This window comes from Antedon mediterranea, chromosome 8 (genome assembly GCF_964355755.1).
Source record: "Antedon mediterranea chromosome 8, ecAntMedi1.1, whole genome shotgun sequence".
Lineage (NCBI taxonomy): Eukaryota > Metazoa > Echinodermata > Crinoidea > Comatulida > Antedonidae > Antedon > Antedon mediterranea.
Window position 1 is genome coordinate 15720634 of NC_092677.1, and position 21410 is coordinate 15742043.

Below are 21410 nucleotides of genomic sequence, written 5' to 3' on the forward strand. Positions count from 1 at the left end.
AAGCCTTGTTTCTTTATCAAGAAATTCTGAACTGAGCTTAAAGAGCAGAGAAGAATGTTGCGATGTGTTCTTCGCTAAACTTACCTATTTAAACTTTTGGCCTACAATACCGATCGATCGTAACTGCCACCCACTAAAACACACTGATTGTGTTACACGCTTCCAATTACAAGTTCGAGGACAGTCAACATGACTATCTTACGTAGGTAACCAAAAAGTCACATGTCTTCAATAATATATAGTAGGCATAACGGCATTTTAACCGACCATGTATTATAATCAATATAATTTATTGATAATATGTATTTCATGGGCTTGTAGTAGCTGCTAACATATAACCACTCTCCCTAATTTGGTTTGTTTGGTTTGCAAATTACCGAACCAGATGCTTACATAAATATACTGTAATTGCAAAAAGATTTCACTTGTGTACACCTTTACATTTCATTCAAGCTAAGTTATAGGCTGTTTTTTATTTTCATTTAGACCTAGTGCAAATGGTTAATTGTTATGGTAATTACTCTTACTACGCTAAACGTCTTCCGTATACTACGGTTGTAATAGGCACCGCCGATACACTTTCCACCCGCATCAAGCAAACAGTGCGAGTTTTTACTTTATACTGTACCAGGTTTATTTTATTTATAAAATTAATAAACACATTTTTATATACAAATATTGTCATACTAGTCGTTTTAGGCCATTTCTTTCATTCAGCATTATCGTTCTATTTCTGTTAAAAGTAAAGTAACATCCGATTCGTGAGGTGTTAAAATACTTCATACACCTGACTCGAATCCAGATGACTGTCAACAGTCAGATAATATCTACATAATAACGGCTGAATAATTAAAATGACTGCCAAACATGGGGATCTGTTAAATGAGAAATGGCGTTTATCAAGCACCATCCACCACTCTCTGACATAAAACGTTTTTATCACCCGCTCAAGATATCTCCACTCTACATTTATTAATATACTTCATTTTCACTTTCTTCCTTCCTGAGATTTGTTATTATTAATTATTTCATGGATTTTAAGACATATATTGATGTGTTTATTTATAACATAATATGCTACTAAGAGTGCAGATTAATGCTTATGTACTTGCATGCATGCATTAAAACATATTTACTTTAATTCAAATTACTAAAATAAAAATAAATACAAATATGTAATTTTACACTTTTCTAAAATATGAAAACAATAGGCCTCTAACCAGACTACAATAAAAACATCTCCTGGAACATTATATTTATTTTGAAAAATGTTTCATTCAGTAAATTTATGTTCTTCAATCATCGATTGGCTTATTATGTTATTTTATTATTATTATATTTTTTAGGCCTAACCAAAAATGTCTTTATTAATCATGTACGAAAATGCTTGGTCCTGTTTAAAAAAAACCTGTCAAAAGCTCAACTTAGACGAGTAATAATGTACAAATAACACAATTGTTTCTGATTATTAAATGCGCTAGGTCAATACCAAAAACTACCAACGACGGAACATATACTTTCACCAAGTCTCTAGTTATTGGTTTTCATGATTTTACTGGTTATTGTCGTTTGCATGTTATGTACATTCCTTTACGATCGCCAACAAAACTTGTCCAGGAAATATATGTGCAAAACTTAAAAAAAAAATGTATTTATTCATTTTATATTAAGATGTGGTAAAAACATTTTGGCACACATGGCCTGTTATATGTTTTGGAATAGTTTGGATAGCGCTCGTAAAGGTATGAAATAGCCGTCTAGAAATATACACATAGGCCTACAGTACAACGAAGACAACAAACGTTACAAAGTCAATGCCACACACTAGCCAAGTTTCTACATCAGATTAAGTTCTGTGTCTCTAAGATCGTTTTCGGTTTTAACAAGTCTATAACCCAGCTGTTTCATGACGGGTTCACATACAGCTTGAACATCAAGAACATCCTGTAGATTCATGGTCTGTCTCCAAGCAAACGGTACCGTTTTCGAATCTTTAGCAACAACCATCGAACCATTGGAAAAATTAGTTACGTTCGTATTTTTTCCAATCCACGTTACAATTTCATTCGGCAAATTGAAACCAATAAAGTCGTATATTTGTTTAGATATTTTGAGTGGATTTAAAGATAAATCTTCATATTTTAACTCCATGTACCGGCTTCCACCATTCCATATAGATTTATCCTTCACTCGTTGCCGAGTTGTGGCAATAAAATTACAAAGATCACGTGATAAAGATGTGATGTTTGAAACACTTGTCCGAAAGTGACGCTTATTTGAGTTAATTGTTCCTCTTGGATCACGAACAAGATGTATGACTTTTAAATTTGTTCCTGGCGTTACTGCAAAACGTTCAAGGTGTTTTATTTTGAATAATCGTATCGTTTTTATGGCGACAAAATCTGATTGTTTACATCTGTTATTCATCTCTCTATAGATAGCAGAAATAGGCTGACGAGTAGAAGAACAAAACGAAGTATTACGCAGAACGCTGCCATAATAACACATGTAATCTGGAAAGTCGTGATACCAAATAGTATGAAACGGCAATTTAGTGAACTGACACGATAAAATTGCCTCTAATGTTGAACGACTGACATTTTTAATGTAGCCAGGGTCCACAGGTCTTTTATTAAAGAAGCGCAAAAAGTGAAGCGGTTCAAACAAGTAAAAAGATCTCATATTGTTTCCAAAGAGCTCTCCAGTAAATGTTGATCCTGATCTCCTGAAGGTCATTAATACAACTTGTGCTCTTTTCTTTTCCACTAAATAATGCGACTCCAATAGAGGCTCTTGGTGTTGTGTTACTTGTCCGCTATTTAATATAGGTCCGTCTAAACGTTAAATAATAAAACCTTTCAAATAGTATACAAACAAAAATTAGATATTTTTAGAAAAGCAATCCAGCCGATATGTCTATCAATTGATCTATTTATAGTTTCATGACGTAATTTAGTGTAACACACAAATAACCACATGATCATGACAATGTTCTATGGGAATTTTTTTACACATACATACTGACAAATAAAAGAATAATTATTCTATACTTACATAGAAACATTGTTGACATAAAAGATAGAAGTACTATCATACAAAGTAGTATAAATAAACGTTTTATTTTCATTGCGTTTGAATTGGGACATCAACGTTGTGACGTCACTCTGTACCAGTATCTGAAAATAAGAAATATAATAAGAGAAATGAGAGAAATGTTTCTTTCAGGTCTAACCTATGTTTTGTTTATTGGCCCTTGTATAACCTACAACTAAAATAAAATCATCAATTGCATTGTTTACAAAATATCATACTTATTACGTGTATGCCATTCTATATTGATTATGATATTTTGTAACAAACCTTTTTTGAAATAACTCTAGTCGATTCTGTAATAACTTTAGCTCTCTTGTTTTGTAATAAAGTATATTTTGTATTAAAAAATACGACGTAATCAAACGCGACTTTATAGAAAATGTAAGGTAGGCATATTACTTACTTTTTATATCGTCTTCTGTCGACGAAGCTGAACTGCGAAACTTCCACGCAATACTAAAATGAAATAAAATAAAATCGCTCAGAAATCTAAATAGTACATTTAAATTATTATTTCCGTCTATAGATTAATGTCAAGTTCATAGTTAACCAGAAGCAGACAGGACTACGTATGCCTACTTTAACAATTACTCATGAACTGCAGTTTACATTATCAAAATAAGATCTAAATAAATCAAATTGGTTTTAAGCATCTATTTTATTTTAAAATAAAGCACAAACATTGTTATTCTATAACGTTGGATTACCGCCAGATCAGACAATTGCCTGTCTCGTAAAAAAAAACGTGACAGGCAAAATATACCAAATTTGTATACTTAACCAACCTTTTAATATACTTCACGTCATTTTCTTCGGGCTGTTTCCAAGTTCTGTTCAGGCCTACATGTGTTTGGACCAGTATCTGATCAGGCTAAACATTCATTGTCTAGGCAGTGTCTTGTTAAGGCTAGCCAGTACCGTCCTTCTATTTTATTTTGTATACATTCAATAATTTAATTATCGTTCAGGAAGTTGACTAATATGTTTCCTCGTTGAGTTCTATAGGACGTGTATCCTGGCCAATAGGAGCGGCCTATTTTCTGGTTGAATTACTATTTATAAATATCTGACATTTCCAATTTTTGAATTATGAATACGATTAACAAATCCTGTGTGGATATTTCGTTTTCCAGTCTCATCGAAAACACCGAGCATGATAAGCAGATTCAACTCACTCTAGAGAGAACTTTGTTCAATTCAATTCAAATTGGAGCTACTCTCGGGAATACAATTCTGTAGCCGAAATATTCCTTATTATATGGTGTACATTTCAGAGAATGATCGGGTACACACTTTTTTATTATCAATAGGCCTCCAGAATGTATCATTTATAAATGTGAGTGTTTTGATCGGGTATAAATATTGTATCGAAAAAGTCTGTAGAGATTATTTAAATACACTATTTTACAAAAAGAGAAACATTGTCATTACGAGTTTGAAATATTACCACCATCTAAGTCTATCAAGTATGTTTTTTGCAGCACTTATGTATTCCTTTTGTCTTAAAGTGTATACAACTGGATTTACAGTAGAGTTACAGAGAACGACAAACCAGACGGTACCAAAAGACCAGCGATAATCAGTCCAATCGGCGCAAGATATAACAGATATATAAAACAGTATAAGAGGAGTGGAAAACAATATATAAGCACCAAGCACGATAATCGTGGTCTTTGTTGCTTTAAGCTCAATTTTCAAAGTTTGTTTCTGTTCTTGTTGTATCCGGATTGAACTTATTTCCGATTGGATACGTAAGTGATGACGTCTAGCAATACAATATATCAACATATATAAAGCAACTGTAATACATAATTCAACTAACATTATCACAAATGCAATAAATTCTAAAAGTAACATTTTAACATTTTGATCGTGAGTACAAGTGTAAAATGTAGTTGGAGGAATGAAATACATACACAGTGCATTAGGTAGAATGAATAACCAAACGGTGGCAATAGATGCTCTGGTAACTATGTCCCTGCTGCTATATGACTGATATAGATAAGGTCTTGAAACTGCTATGTACCGGTCTATACTTAGAAAGAAGATATGATTCAACGAAATCATAGCAAATGTCTCGCGTAGAATCCCTGATGTTGTATGCAATTCAGGTAGGCCTATAAACAATACAATTGCGCTGAAGATCATTGTAAAACCAGTCAAAGTATCTACCACTGCTAGGCTAAAAATAAAATAATTACTAAGACAATGCATGTGCTTTGTTTTGCGGATCACAAATATGACAAATAAATTGCTGATAACTGCTGCAGATCCAATAACAGGGTATCCAATTGAATATAAGTAACTTTGATACGCCATACCACCAAAACGCTGGAAACAGAATGAGCTGGTGGGTTCGAGATTGCTGACTTATATGCACAGGTACACTCATCGTGAATCTAATTCCAGTTTGTTTCTTTAAAAAAGCAATTTAGACAACATGTAATTTGAACCAACAACAGCTTCTTAAATAACAATCAATACTCCTATATATATTTATTTTTGTTGTAAAAATACATTATCAAATTCTTTTGAAGTTAATTGCAAGCGAACAAAACAATAATCAACTGTAGAAACGAAAAGCGATCGAAACTCTTTATTAATTAACATTCAATTATAAAGTTTTTCTTTGTAGAAATTTGATATCGGATCACACACAAAAATAAAATATATATTTTTCTGAAAAACACATGTAATTTAAAGCAAAATTAAATTGGGTGCTAGCCAATGGGTTTTTAATTCAATCGTTTCTTTTGTCTTTTTGTAAGTTAAATTAGTTTTGGTTTTTTTAATGGAAGTGATTACATTTATTAAAAATTAAAAAATGGCCTATTCAAATTATGATGTTATTAATCTTCATTTACTTCCACCAGCGATAATCAGCGCAAGATATAACACCTATATAAAACAGTATAAGAAGAGTAGACATATAAGCACCAACCACGATAATCGTGGTCTTTGTTGCTTTAAACTCAATTTTCAAAATTTGTTTCTGTTTTTGTTGTAGCCACACAAGACAATGCATATGCTTTGTTTTGCGAATCACAGATACGACAAATAATTGCTGATAACTGCTGAAGATCCAATAATATGGTATCCGATTGAATATATGTAACTTTGATACGCCGTACCGCCAAAACGTTGGAAACAGAATGTGCTGGTGGGTTCGAGATTGTTGACTTAAATAATCTAATTCCAGTTTGTTTCTTAAAGGCAATTTAGACAACATGTAATTTGAACCAACAGCTTCTTAAACAACAATCAATGCTTTGCTAAAATCTTAGAAAAATAACTTTAGATTTGTTGGTAGATTCAAAGGTTGAAGTTGCTGACCTAAATACACATACACGAATCTAATTCTAATTTGTTAATCTTAAAAGTATTAAACACGTCATGTAATTTGAATCAAAAACCTCTCCGTATATAAACCAATACTGTCAATTTAATATAGCATTTTCTTGAGGTTAATTAGAAGTATACAAACCGAGTTTCAACTACAGATACGAACAGCTTTTTAAATAAGAGAGGATATTTGTTTGTAGATATTTGATATCGGATTACTTTCAAAGTTAATTCAGACGTGAATGAGCAGCCACTTAATAAGAACTGAACCTAAATAATGTTTTTTAACTGAGTTCACACATACAATAAATAATATAACACAGCTCTGAGTGGAATCTTCTCATTTTGAACGATTGTGGTCACATGATTTTCAATAATTATTCCATTGAACTCTTACGTCATCAAAATTGCAATTTCGTTATGCGAGTGCAATTTTGTTATAGGCGAATACAATTTCGGAGACCCATGATAGTCAGTTGGCTTAACAACGCATTTTGAGGAAATTTTTACATGGTGGACAAAAACGCCAAATTTTGTTTGACTGAATAGTTTTCGAAAAATCATCCTGTAGTGTGCGCTGCCTTTTTCAAATGGTGTAGGCCATGGTCTAGCCTTTCGGTGAAAGTTGGCGTATTAAAAATGAATGTCTTATATTCGTGAAATACAAATACAAAACAGGTGCGTCGATGCAAGTCATGCTGTTTTACTAATAACCAATGAATATTAACATTATATTTATTTTTTATAATTATATTTCTCTCTGTTTCAATATAATTTATTTATTTGACCAACAAACCATAATATAAAATATATAGAGATTGGTCAGAGACTGTTAATAAGATTAAATCAGAGTCAGCAGTCCAAAGAATTAAAATGTAGACGTGTATACACAAACAATTATTATATACAAACAAAACAAAATATTAAAACACAGAGCATTCTACTATTTACTCTAGTAGCTAGATCAACTTTCGTATGCACTTTGAGGTCCAGAGAATTTGACTTCAGAAATTGGTTTAGGGTGGTCAAACAATCATTTTTAGCTTGGTTACACATTTTGAAAATGTGGCGAAAGGTCAAAAGGTCAGGGTGAAAGGTCATAAGACCAAACACCAATATGTCCTTAAATCTCAACAACCACTGGTCACAGCGAATTGGTCTCAAATTGATCAGAAGGTATACATTTATATTCAGTCTAATGGAACATTTTAGTCAAAAATGACCGGAAATGCCATTTCTGACCTTTGACCCACACCCCAGGGCATGTATGTATCTCCGTAACTACTGATCGTAGACACTTGAATTTGGTCTTACATTGTTGAAATAAACATTTTGTTATTTGTTGCACATTTTTAAAAATGTTACAAAAGGTCAAAGGGTCAGGGTCAAGGGTTATATGAACAAATATAAATAGATACTTCTATCTCGGCAACCACTGGTCGCAGCAAGTCAATTTTGGTCTTAAAATGTTCAGAAGGCATGCTTTCATATTCAATCTAATGGGACATTTTAGTCAAAAATTATCAGAAATGCTATTTTTGACCTTTGACCCCCATATCATGGCATCTTCATATCTCTGTAAGTACTGGTCGTAGAAACTTAAATTTGGTATCAAATTGTTCGAAATATACATATTTACATTCATTGTAATAGAAAATGTGGTTAAAAGATGAACAGAAATACTATCACTAATGTTTCAAACAAAAAACATATGTCTACATAACTTATCCTTAAGCGTGGTTCCCACTAGCGACGCAACGCAAGGACGTAACGCAACGCAAGTGAATTGACCAATCACAAGCGATGGCTTATTCGCTTGTGATTGCTAACTGTCTATAACTTCGCTTGTCATTGGTTAAAACGCTTGCGTTGCGTTTACGTCCTTGCGTTACGTTCTAGTGGGAACCAAGCTTTAGACAGTAATGTAATGCAATAACTGATACTTTAAATTGTTTCAATTTCAAGTACTTATTGCCGTCCCCAAGAACATTTTGATAGAAACGTCAAGTTCAACAGTTCTTTTCAGAATGCTAGAAGTAACTTGCCATGTGTATCCGATTAACCGGGCATTTATTGTTCAAAAGGGTTTTGAGGGGGAGGGGAGGCATCTTTATTTGGGGTATAATATGGTAATACACTATGTATAATCAAATAAATACCACCTAGATGTAAAAAAAATACAGCACAATTAATATCAAAAAGTGAAAAAAATGCTTGGTAAATTGTAGATTATGGTAGTTAATGTAATGTGTTGTGATACAATGGTATTGTGTAAATGCATGTGGCGGGTGTATTCCACATGAAGGGAATGGTGGCGTTTATTTGAGGGAGGCTTTTATTCAAAGCGGGTGTTAATTCGAATAAATACTGTAATTTTAATAATTATAATTCGTTTCTCAACTGATAAGAGGTACTTTACATGATTCGTTTTCTTTCTTTTTTCTTCTTGTTTCTGTCTTTTAGAATAAAAGTGACACTGTCATAGATAACATTACTTGTTTACTTACTTACTTGTTTACTTGTTTCCGGAGCTCAGCAATGCTGGGTCCGGAGTCGAGGCTAGGCTATGCCTATAAGCCCCTCTTGATAATTACATCAACTCTTGAATATGGCGCAAATTTAAGAGGGTGGTTGGACCATGCCCGTTCAAGACCGGACTTAAATTGATTGGTTGATCTTGAAGCTACTACATCCTCCGATAACGAATTCCATAATACAATAGCTTTTCGACCAAATGAGTCCCTCATCCAATTTGTGCGTGAGAACTTAAATTTTAATTTAAAAGAATGACCACGTGTTCTAACATCTTCATCACGCTCAAAAAAAGAATCAGCAAAAATACTATACATTAAATGGATCTTCTCCTCCAGGTGCAGTATAATGATATAAAACATTATCCTGACACGATTGCACTCACAATGGATCTTCATTCTATCATCTGTTTGTTTGTGACTACAATTTGACAACAATCTTTTGCATATTTTTAAATGCCGATACATAGTTTCATTACTATTGTACAATATGTCCAGCTTTCCTGAAAACACCCTTGTGTACTGTAGTACAGTGTTGTAGTATGATTTTATCATGATAACTTCTGATGCTTTTATTTACCTCCGCCAAGGAGGTATATGTAATCGATCGCGTGTGTTTGTTTGTCTGTCTGTTTGTCTGTTTGTTTGTTAGCAGGATTACTCAAAAAGTAATTACAAGGTCTTTACCAAAATGAATCTACAGATAGATATGTGGTCCATTCCATTAAATTTTGGGACCATTTCGGACCACGGTCCCAATTCTGGACCACTTTTTAGTATACTTTTCAGACCTGCTAGTGTTAAAAAGATAGGACAGAATTTTTCAAAAGCCGGCGAGCAGTCTTAAAGTAACAAGTAAACTCAAATTGAATTTTCTCGAGAACTACTTGTCCAAAAAACTTCATTTTTTTGTACAAGGGCAAGAGTTTTTAAAACATAATTTTATTTAATGTGCACGTTTTTTTATGGGAGTAGTTTACAAAACCTATTTCTTTTCAAATTCACTCGTTTGATTTTCGCGTTGCTGTTCTATTGTTAGTCAACTGAAGCTATTGTTAATTGAAAGGCTTGTTACAAACCATTACACCAAACTCGCATACACAAGCTTGTAGTGAAATTAGCGTAAATCACAAACAAATATATATATATTTTTTTACCGGAGAAATCTGATGTAGGAGAATTTTTTTCTCGGAGTGGCTTTCTAGTTGTCAATGCATTCAGTACCTAAAACATGTCAAAGTTTCTAGTGGTATTGATAATAAATCTCCAGAAACATATATTGTTTTTTTATCTACACTGGGAACAGACGTGTATAATATACACCGACAAAACTTATACATATTATGTATAAGTTTTGTCGGTAACATTCAAAAATATTATGCAACAGTGTTACGGAATAATGACAATGAATTGGTCTATTAGGCCTATAATTGTCTCTGATACCTTTTATTACATGATTGTACTTGCACCAGAATAGAATGAGGTTTAATCCAGTTATTATTCTTATTATATTAATTTTTTTTTTTTTTTAACTGGGGTGTATTTATTTGATTATACATGTTACCATTATTACACCCAAACAAAATAAACGCCTTCCCTGAATAAATAAATGCCCGGGCCTTTTATTCGGGTAACTATGGTATGTTACTTCTAGCATTCTTTACTGTTGAGCTCGAGTATTTATTCGAATTAACACCCGCTTTGAATAAAAGCCTCCCTCAAATAAACGCCACCATTCCCTCCAATAGAACATCATGTTAATACCATATTATACCCCAAATAAAGATGCCTCCCCTCCCACTAAAAACCCTTTTGAACAATAAATGCCCGGGGCGTTTAATCGGATACACATGGCAAGTTACTTCTAGCATTCTGAAAAAACTGTTGAGCTTGACGTTTATATCAAAATGTTCTCATGGACAGCAATAACTAGTACTTGAAATTGAAACAATTTAAAGTATCACTATCAGTTATTGTATAAAATTACTGTCCAAGAATAAGTTGTGTAGAGATATGTTTTTTGTTTGAAACATTTAATAGTAATAGTATTTTCTGTTCATCTTTTAACCACATTTTCTATTACAATGAATGTAAATATGTATATTTTGAACAATTTGATACCAAATTTAAGTTTCTACGACCAGTACTTACAGAGATATGAAGATGCCCTGGTATGTGGGTCAAAGGTCAGAAATGGCATTTCTGATCATTTTTTTACTAAAATGTCCCATTAGATTGAATATGAAAGCATGCCTTCTGAACATTTTAAGACCAAAATTGACTTGCTGCGACCAGTGGTTGCCGAGATACGAGTACCTTTATTTATTTGTTCATATAACCCTTGACCCTGACCCTTTGACCTTTTGTAAAATTTTTCAAAATGTGTAACAAATAACAAAATATATATTTCGAACAATTTAAAACCAAATTCAAGTGTCTACGACCAGTAGTTACGGAGATAAATACATGCCCTGGGTTGTGGGTCAAAGGTCATAAATGGCATTTCCGGTCATTTTTAACTAAAATGTCCCATTAGACTGAATATAAATGTATACCTTCTGATAAATTTGAAACCAAAATTACTTCGCTGTGACCAGTGGTTGTTGAGATTTAAGGACATATTGGTGTTTGGTCTTATGACCTTTCACCATGACCTTTTGACCTTTCGCCACATTTTCAAAATGTGTAACCAAGCCAAAAATGATTGTTTGACCACCCTAAACCAATTCTCTGGACCTCAAAGTGCATACGAAATTTGATCTAGCTACTAGAGTAATTCACGTATGCATTCCTTACAAACATATTTTTGATCCAACTCTTATGAACTTCAATGTACATTACTGTTTTTGTACATGGCAATTTACTAATAATCCAAAAATTAGATGGATTTATTGAAAATGAAATGTACAGTAATAACAGATAATTGTATAAAGAAACGTATGCAAGTATAACAAAATATGCAGATAGATTAAAAAAAACCCAAAAAACACTATGTTAAAAAAAAGTGTTAATGGAAATGTGTTAAATTGATTTTTAACAGAATACAGTAGAATATATGTATAAGTAGGCCTATGATATATTAAAGAGGATACAAGTAAAAGATGTATAAAAAAAATATATGACATTGAATGAATAAAGGTGGTGGTTAACCACGAAAGAAAAAAAAAGTAATACATACATTATCGGATGCTTTTGTTTAATATATCAACAATCGGAAGACATTATATTTTAGTGATATAATTCGAAGTATCTGGAAACTCCCATTATTTTCGCGAGATTTTGGAGGTCTGTATTTTAATAGCATAAATGTTCATTTCAATTTATTATCCTAAGAATTTTTGACTAGTAATCGATCATCCGATGACAGTGCTAACTCATTTGGTAAGAGTTCAATTCCATGCTTGTGAGTAAAAGGTAATCACTGTGATCGATCGATTTATAAAATCATTTAGTGAACTGTGTTTGTATAGCTTATTAACAAAAATTAAAGTTGTCAATCATTTTGTAACTTATTCAAAAGAACTTTATCTAATAGCTGTACTGTGTGTGCATAGTGTTAACCTACAAAACGGTCACATACAGTTTATAGCAATGTTATTATGTTCGTGAATCAGTATTTTTTGTCAAACATGAACTGGTCATCCTCTGATACCGCTTTGATGAATGTAAACATATCACGTGATAAGCCAGGTGACTTAGAATATCGGCATTATTTATACCTGATAGGATATACAATATTTGGAATTTTTGCCATTATTGGCAATACATTTGTGATATATGTGATACGTTCCACCGGGCATATGTATTGTCTCAGCAATCATTTAATATGCAGCCTGGCGTCAGTTGATGTTATGACTGGTCTGATTATGGTATTTAATGCAGTTGCGTATTCAATTGAAGATTTGCAAATTGCTGTGTGGATAGTAACTGTTTTGAGAGAAATATTGGGTATCATTTCTCTCAACCATATTTTCTTTTTGAGTATAGACCGATATATAGCAGTTTCTCGACCGTACTGGTATCAAAAACACAGCCACAAAACGGGAATAACGCGAACAGTTCTTATCTCTGTTTGGTTAATTCTTATACCTTTTTCGCTAGGTCTGTATGTCGTTCCTAGTGATACGTTTGTCGCTTGTCCGCATTCACCATTCGGCGATTTCGTACTTGTCGAATTTGTGACATACATGATGATGCTAGTTGAGATATTCATAACGGTTATTTTACACATTTTAATATTTTGCATTGCTAAACGTCATCAAAGACGTATCACAACAGAACTGAATGCAATTGAACTTAACACAAGACAGTTATTTAAGATCGAATTGAAAGCTTTCAAAACAACGATTATCGTGGTTGGGGCGTACTTATTGTTTAGTACTCCACTAATGGCTTTTTACGCGTTTGATATATTTTGCGCAGATTGGACTGATTACTATTTGTCGTTTGATGTTGTTTGGTTTGTTCTTCTTTGTAACTCTTCTGTAAATCCTGTTGTTTACACTTTGCGACAAAGTGAATACAGGACCAAATCAAGGTTAATACTACGTGACTTTAAATTGTCAATGCTACTGAAAATGTTTCCAAAAATATTTTAGTCTATTTACACGCGCGCAACAATATCTATCTACTCCTGTCACGTGAAACATATTGCAAGTACTGTACGGGGGTTTGTAAACACATAATCTACTTTATTCAACTTTCTACCTAGTTGTTTCAAATGACACGATAGACTTGTTTCCAGCTTATATTATCATACTGTTAAAAAAAGAGGCTCTTGACTAGTGTTACAGGTATTACAACATTGGCCTTCGTCATCTAGGTTAAACCAATCAAAAATTCATTGGCCCGTGAAAACCGACCAACCAAAAACTTTCAATAAAGTCATAAAAAGTAAAACATGAGAAAGAAGCAGACTATAACCACAAATAAAATAAATATGAATAAAAACACATCGATTTCTATTATGAATTTGTACATTATGCTTTGAATAAATATAATAACGAAATATAAACATTGTCAATGATGAAATAAATGAGTTTACCTAAAGCTGTTATATTAAGGCATAAAGGGCCTTTCACACCTGTTCCGGCACGGTTCCGGTCCGGCGAATCGAACGCCAATGTTTCGTTTTCACGACGCTCCACGCGGCCAAGCACCAATCGATATGCGCGTAGCCGCGTAAAAACGAAACATTGACGTTCTATTGGATTTGCCGTCGCCGGACCGGAACCGTGCCGGAACAGGTGTGAAAGGCCCTTAATACAGTATTTACTATTACTTTTAGTAGGTAAGCGATGCAGAACAACATGAATACATTAGTTATTCACTATTTTATTTAATAATGCACTAGGTGTGATGCTAGCGGGAAATGCTTTGCATAATATCAACAAGGGCGCATATTCGACCGACCCCACAGGGGAGTGCCACACTGGAGGTGCTGACCGGTCGTGGGCGACCAATGTTTTTTACTTTTTGTATGTACATAATTATTGTATGTCGTATGTATGTATGTAGATGCATTTAAATAATAGTTACCAAACTGGCAAGAACTCGCTTCTTTTTGGTGTACTGTTGGATGTAAAATGTAAACAAAATTATAAATTGTAAATAATTACGGTAAAATATACTTCACTATACCGCATCCCATTGTATTCGGCTTTGAAGAGAACATATAGTATTTACTTATTGCCATAATTAAATGTATTACTGCTTTTATTTTATTTACCTGTATAACATTGTAATGAATAGATCGCCTCTCAATAATACGATAAACTACAATAGCACATTTTCCAGATGTTATAATTCACACAAATCTTCGCATATTGCAATTGTTTTCAAATTAATATAACCAGTTATCTTATTTTGGCAAGATGAGTTCAGACGTTTAAAGTAGTATTGCGATATGGATTTTATACAGGTAAGATTTGTGTTACTCACTTATTATAAATTAATTCAAATCAATTTATGAGAAAAAGTTATAAAACAAAACATAATCCAATTAAATATCGCTTTTAGTACCGGTTAGTAAGTTTTTTTAAAAATCGTTAGAATTATTAGTCAACATTTAATTGCTGGTTAATAGGCCTAAGTTATATTTTGTGTGAAAGAAAATGAATTAGAGAAGGCCTAACTTGTAATGATCTTGATTAGCAATACTATGACTATGAATATAATGCAATTATTTAAAATAAAACAATACCAACCCGTTTACAATTATGCAAAACAAATCGAGTTCAGCTTTTATCGATGTTGAATCGAGAAACAGTTACATTTGTGAAAACATGGCACCCTCAAATGTGCAAATCTTTACAAATTCACAATTCACTACATGACGCCGTAAAGTGTAAAGCTCTGTCTACACTATCAAAGTTTATGTGACAACAAACATGTGATGTGCCTATAAATGGACATGGTGATGTCATATTACTACTATATTTGGGCATATCACCACCATACATAGGCACCACCTTTTTTTTTTGTCAAACTAGTTTGATAGTGTAGACAGAGCTTAAAAACGATCATTTTTGACAAAATGAATTCTATAAATTTGCAAATCATTTTTTCAACCAAAATCAGTTTAGTTAAAATAATAAGCTAATACGAAATATTTACGGGGTATTCTAACATAATATGTTTTCAATATATAGCCAGTTGCGTATTTAATTGTAGTAATATTAAATGAAGGCTGAAATAATCCGTTTTTTACAAAGCAAAAAAAAAAAATTTAAATAAAAAGAAACAAACAAAACAAACACAATTATGTCCGGGGATATTGAAGTTCATCACAGACTGATGTTCTTCTATTTCAAAGGAAATTTACAAAACATAATGAACTGAGAGTTTATTTGATTTTCTACATTAAAAAAATGCATTTGCGTTAAGCACGATTTGAACAATTTATGCAATTCAGCTTCATTAGTAACTTATAGAGTAAAATATAATCTCAGTTTAGAAAAACATTCGATTCTGCATCTGTCATTACATATTCGAACTAACTGTCTACAGTCAATTATAAACTTGTTTTAAGCTGAATTCAATAAACCCTTTCTTCTGGTTCCCAGCGGTGAACAAATTCAAGAAGAGTCTCCAAATGTTTCAATAACAACATTTTCGTTAAAACTCCTCGATTCTCGTTTGTAAAAAAATGATGTGTGTTTATGCTTATTTGATTTATTTTTTTCAATTAGGTGTTGTTGAGTTTATGCTTATTTTATTTATTTTTTTCAATTAGGTGTTGACTGTTGTACTACTTTGGAACATTATTGGATTAGGAAAGGCAAGCACTGCGGCAATATGTAAGTAGTATAATTCTTCAACTAAAAAGCCTGTCAAGCCTGTTAAGTCGGCCCTCAATCATCTTGGTCAAACGTCTTTTTACCAGGAATGGCCATACAATGACTACAAAATGCTAATGCTTAATATTTTATTTTACTATGCTACATCTTTTAGATATTCTGACAACTGTTGCGGATTTGCTCAACAGCAGAAAATGATTAATTACAAAAAAATACCTTCTTTTCCAAAAAGTAATATAAAGTACATAACTGCACATAATAATAAAGTACATAACAACATTACATAAAACACTATTTGAATGATACAATATACAATCAATTTTAGAAGTACTTTTAATTTCTTTTCAGATAAATGCCCCTACGATTGGAAACTTTTTGAAGATACTTGTTATTTGTTAGATGGCAGTTTACTCAACTGGAATGACGCTAACGCATTCTGTCAAAAACAAAATGCATCTTTGGTATCTATAACATCACAAAGCGAAAATGAATACATTCAACAGATGGCACAGGACAAATCCTATGATTATATTTGGATTGGCCTGAATTTCCAGAACTTTTCTAGGAACTGGTATTGGACAACGGAAGAGATACTTCTGTATACAAGTATGGAGATAATATAGTTTGTATAACAACTCGATGGAGCTTCATACCTTAGATCACCTATTAAGGGACACTTTTCTGTTAACCGAATAAACGCCGATGTTTAATCTATATCGAGGTCACTTTTTTGGGTCCGAAGGTCTGATCTTAATAGCGGCTCTACTACAGAGAATAATATATATATTATAATATATATAAATCCAAAGGCAAATTACTGAAAAAATGACAATGCTGTGGGTATCAGTGGCTGGATCTCAATGGAGATACAAAAAAAAAGCGAAAAGCTAAATCAAAACAATAAGTAAAACAGCCAGAAAAGTTAGCAGAGCTTTCGGGCAACACTAGCCCTTTATCAGTGCAAGTGAGCACTGTTTCTATAATTTACAGTATGATTTATATATATATATATATATATATATATATATATATATATATATATATATATATATATATATATATATATATATATATTCTGATTTGTTAAGCCTCCACTGATTGTGAGGGCGTTTGTTGTATGAGAGAATGTATCTGGTGGGTGAAAATCTGTGATAATACCATACATGGCTCTGTGGTCTAGTGGTATGATACTCGCCCTGTAAGCGAGAGGTTGCAGGTTCGAATCCAGCCAGAGACATTTTTTCATACAACTAAAAAATACGGAACTTTCGCCAATGAGCTATGCTCGACGCGATTGTGAGATCATGTTCCGAATATGAGCACTGTTTCTATAATTTACAGTATGATTTATATATAATTTACACAGTGCTACGCAACATCATTGATTTACATATACACAATATTATTTAAAAAACCGTTGCGAATTAAAGTTGGAATTTATTCTGATTTGTTAAGCCTCCACTGATTGTGAGAACGTTTGTTGTATGAGAGAATGTATCTGGTGGGTGAAAATCTGTGATAATACCATACATGGCTCTGTGGTCTAGTGGTATGATACTCGCCCTGTAAGCGAGAGGTTGCAGGTTCGAATCCAGCCAGAGACATTTTTTCATACAACTAAAAAATACGGAACTTTCGCCAATGAGCTATGCTCGACGCGATTGTGAGATTATGTTCCGAATATGAGCACTGTTTCTACAATTTACAGTATGATTTATATATATATATATATCTATATATCAGTGTATCACCGGGCGGTTTGGAATTTATTTCTATGCCTGTTGTGTTTATATATATATATATATAATATAAATATTTACATTTTTATTATGTAATCAGTAATTATTTTCACCAGAAATTTCGGTCGAAATTACAGCTAATGTAAGTATTACGCACTGTTCACGATAATGTAATTATTTTTTTTTACCTAGAATGGCAAGGAACACCAGACATCGCTTCGGGAGAGTGCGCATATTTCAATACATCGAATGGCTTATGGTCAAATATGCTTTGTCAATCAAATAACACAGTAATGTGCCAGAAAGGTAAATGTTACAGTTACTGCCCTTACTATCGCCGTGAGCCTAGGTAGTTCGTACTTCGGACGCAACGACAGGATGTACAGTACTGTAGGCGCAACGCAAGAAAAGAATTAACCGAACACTCGCTTGCCATTGGTCAGCTCGCTTTAGGTGCCCTTAAGTCCTGGTGGGAACCAAGCTGTAAACAAACACCTGTATTGCATACAGTAGTACCGTACTCCATTCTTTTATTTACCTAAATTGTACAAGGTGGTACTTTTCTTCCAAATATTGAAGAAGTTTTAGTAGTTATAATTATATTTCTAAATAGGTGTTCAAAAGTTTGGCTGCCTTGATGAAACTTGGTATGGTAATAAAGACGAATGTTACAAATACTTCAACAATTGTACAACACATGATGAAGCCACACAAAGCTGTCGAAGTTTTCGAAATGCTGACCTAGCTAGTATCCATTCTTTAGATGAAGATGAGTTTGTACAAACAATTATTGGAAACTTCTGCAATGAGACATGGCTCGGCCTGAACTACTCCAAAGAATTTGGTAAAATTTGAATATTTATATAGTCGATTGCATATTTTAGTTACTAGATTACAGTTAAATATACTTTCATCGCTATAATGCGCCGGGTAACAAGTGTGCGTAAATATTATTAAAAATGATTTGTAAAATTTAGTATAAACTATCGGATACAACTCGATTCTCAGTACAGTATCTCCACATATGACAATATGTGTCTAGTGTCAAAAATCGGTAATACCTATACAAGTTTTCAGGTTTTACACACAGGCCTGTACCATAACATGTATAGGCTTATGTCCAATGATCATACAGTATGTATGTACCGGTATATGTTGTAATTGTTGCTTTATCACAAAAAGAGGTACTGGGCAAACTTAGATACACTCCTGAGAATTAGAGTGCACGGTAATTATATATTGATATGGACAGATGTATACATGATTTACGGTGGAATTACTTTACAATTTTCGGAAAAAAAGTTCACTCACGTGCGTGCGTACCAGACTAATGAGCTCATATATCACCATAAGTAATCTTATATTAATAGACGTTATCAATAACGATATTCACATTATTTATTTTATGTATATTTCTTTACAGATCTTCAATGGACTGATGAAACTGATGTTGAGTATTCGATTAACGGAATTAATCAAACTGATATAGATGGCAAATGTGCAGCATACAGTCAGGATGATGACATTTTCTCTTGGAAATTCATGGATTGTTCAACAGAAAATGCATATGTGTGTAAGGATATGAGAGGTAACAAACACATAACAAATCTCGCGTTCTGAATTGTTTCTATCAAATGGGTAAACAATAGCCAACTTTGTTTTAATATAACATGTATGTTTTCCTTCTACAGTTTTAATACCTATCTTTTTTTTCAGCATTAACAATATTTATTTTCACAGCATTAACTAAGAAAATTTCTCCCCACAGGTCAACATGTTATTACTAATTTTCAATTTTAATTTAATAAACTAAGTATAAGTGTACAGGGTATAGGCTAAAGAAGATTACAAAAAGTAATTAATGAGTCTCATGAAAACAAAAACATAACCCAGAGGAATTGGAAGTTACAGCACAATGCATGCAAAAATCTACTACTGTGGTCGTCGTTATAATTCTCACAACAATTTGGTAAGCCTTTAAATAGCATTGGTTTAGTTGTTATAGTCAATTTACACAGACACGTGGTAACGGTAATACAAATATAGAGTACATGTTATACTTATGACCATTTACACAACGCAACAAGAAATGTTCACTGAACACATTCTGAAATTTGGCAGTTGGCGTGCCAGTCGACTTTCACATATCAGTCGACGTATAGTGGAGGTACAAATCGAAAGTCCATGTAAAGTGATTTTAGTTTACTTGTTGATATTGCTGCTACCACTGCTGATTAAATCTACCAAGGAAGCGTACTGAATTTTACAAATGACAATAATTTACGTTTTCCTTCTGTAGAATGGTCAACAAATGAAGAGGACATAACGTTTGACTGATGGTAGACAAACTAAAGTCCAAATACTGTTATGAGGTTAGTAATAGTTGCAACATATAATGAATAACTCACAAAACCAAAAATAAAAAAAAGGCTATTTCATCTGTTTATTTATAATCTCAGTTGATAACATTCATCCATCCAATGTTGGTTAGTTTATGCTTTGCTATTTATATCTTACATTTGATCTTTTATAATCGAAGGAATAATTGAAGCAAAGGAATAATTGAAAGTAGCTTTGGGCGAAGTCTATGTATCGAACTCGTAACCAACCTTCAATGATCTGGTTAAAAGCATACGTAATCTATATATAAATTTACGTAAGGGCAAAATTCGGTAAATCGTGCCTTACTTCTATAATTTTTACTCGATGGTATATAAAGTTGGTTCGTACTTTCGGTACTGATTTTAACCACCTGATGTAACCCTGTTTACTAATTAAATTAAGTTAGATAATAAGTTATTGACGGTTAAAACGAATTTAGGTTCCAAGATTTGCCCCAAATAGGGGTGTTTTCCGACCGTGGTATACACTGTATAATGGATGTCCGTCTTGAAAAATACCCGCCACAAAAATGCGAGGAGGCTTCGCATTTTCCTATCTCCTCCTACGATAATTGTTTTTAATAGCTGAAAACCGGTTGAACAGCTAGAGTACACCATCATAATGTTGAAGACAGGCCGATTTTCTTTAAAAAATACTATTTTGATAGATTTAATATACGATTATACAAATCTATTGATTTGCGATGAATGGAACATCCCAATCTCTCAGTCTGCCAGAGTTTGGTTTAACACAAGTACTGTAGGTAAATTTATGAGCCCTTGGTTTAACACATACGGTAGGTAAATATATGGGCCCTTTGAGAATAAACTTGCGAGATTGTGGATAGGCTCTACTGTTAGATATATAAACACATTATTATATACAAATAAACTTTATACTGACAGTTCTTTCTCAACGTTTGTATTAATTAATAATTACCAAATATAAACGTCGTAGTGGTGTATCGTGACATGGTACTTTAATATTTCAATCGATTATGACAGTGACAGTTTTAACTAAACTAA

The 21410-nt window shown here is 32.9% G+C and overlaps 2 protein-coding genes across 2 annotated transcripts; one reads left to right on the forward strand and one right to left on the reverse strand.

Annotated features, from left to right (window-relative positions):
• Positions 1 to 317: 317 nt before the first annotated feature.
• On the reverse strand, positions 318 to 4000 carry LOC140056362 (carbohydrate sulfotransferase 1-like). Its single transcript, XM_072101709.1, has 4 exons — positions 3879 to 4000; positions 3497 to 3549; positions 3055 to 3176; positions 318 to 2834 (listed from the first exon to the last, which is right to left on the reverse strand). The coding sequence occupies exons 3-4, from the start codon at positions 3125 to 3127 to the stop codon at positions 1837 to 1839; spliced, it is 1071 nt and encodes a 356-aa protein (XP_071957810.1). The 5' UTR covers positions 3128 to 3176; positions 3497 to 3549; positions 3879 to 4000; the 3' UTR covers positions 318 to 1836.
• Positions 4001 to 14825: 10825 nt separating this feature from the next.
• LOC140056394 (lymphocyte antigen 75-like) lies at positions 14826 to 20577 on the forward strand. Its single transcript, XM_072101757.1, has 8 exons — positions 14826 to 14886; positions 16201 to 16264; positions 16613 to 16870; positions 18196 to 18309; positions 18617 to 18847; positions 19427 to 19972; positions 20303 to 20375; positions 20543 to 20577. Exons 1-6 carry the CDS (start codon positions 14872 to 14874, stop codon positions 19621 to 19623), a joined length of 879 nt encoding a protein of 292 aa, XP_071957858.1. The 5' UTR covers positions 14826 to 14871; the 3' UTR covers positions 19624 to 19972; positions 20303 to 20375; positions 20543 to 20577.
• Positions 20578 to 21410: the final 833 nt, after the last annotated feature.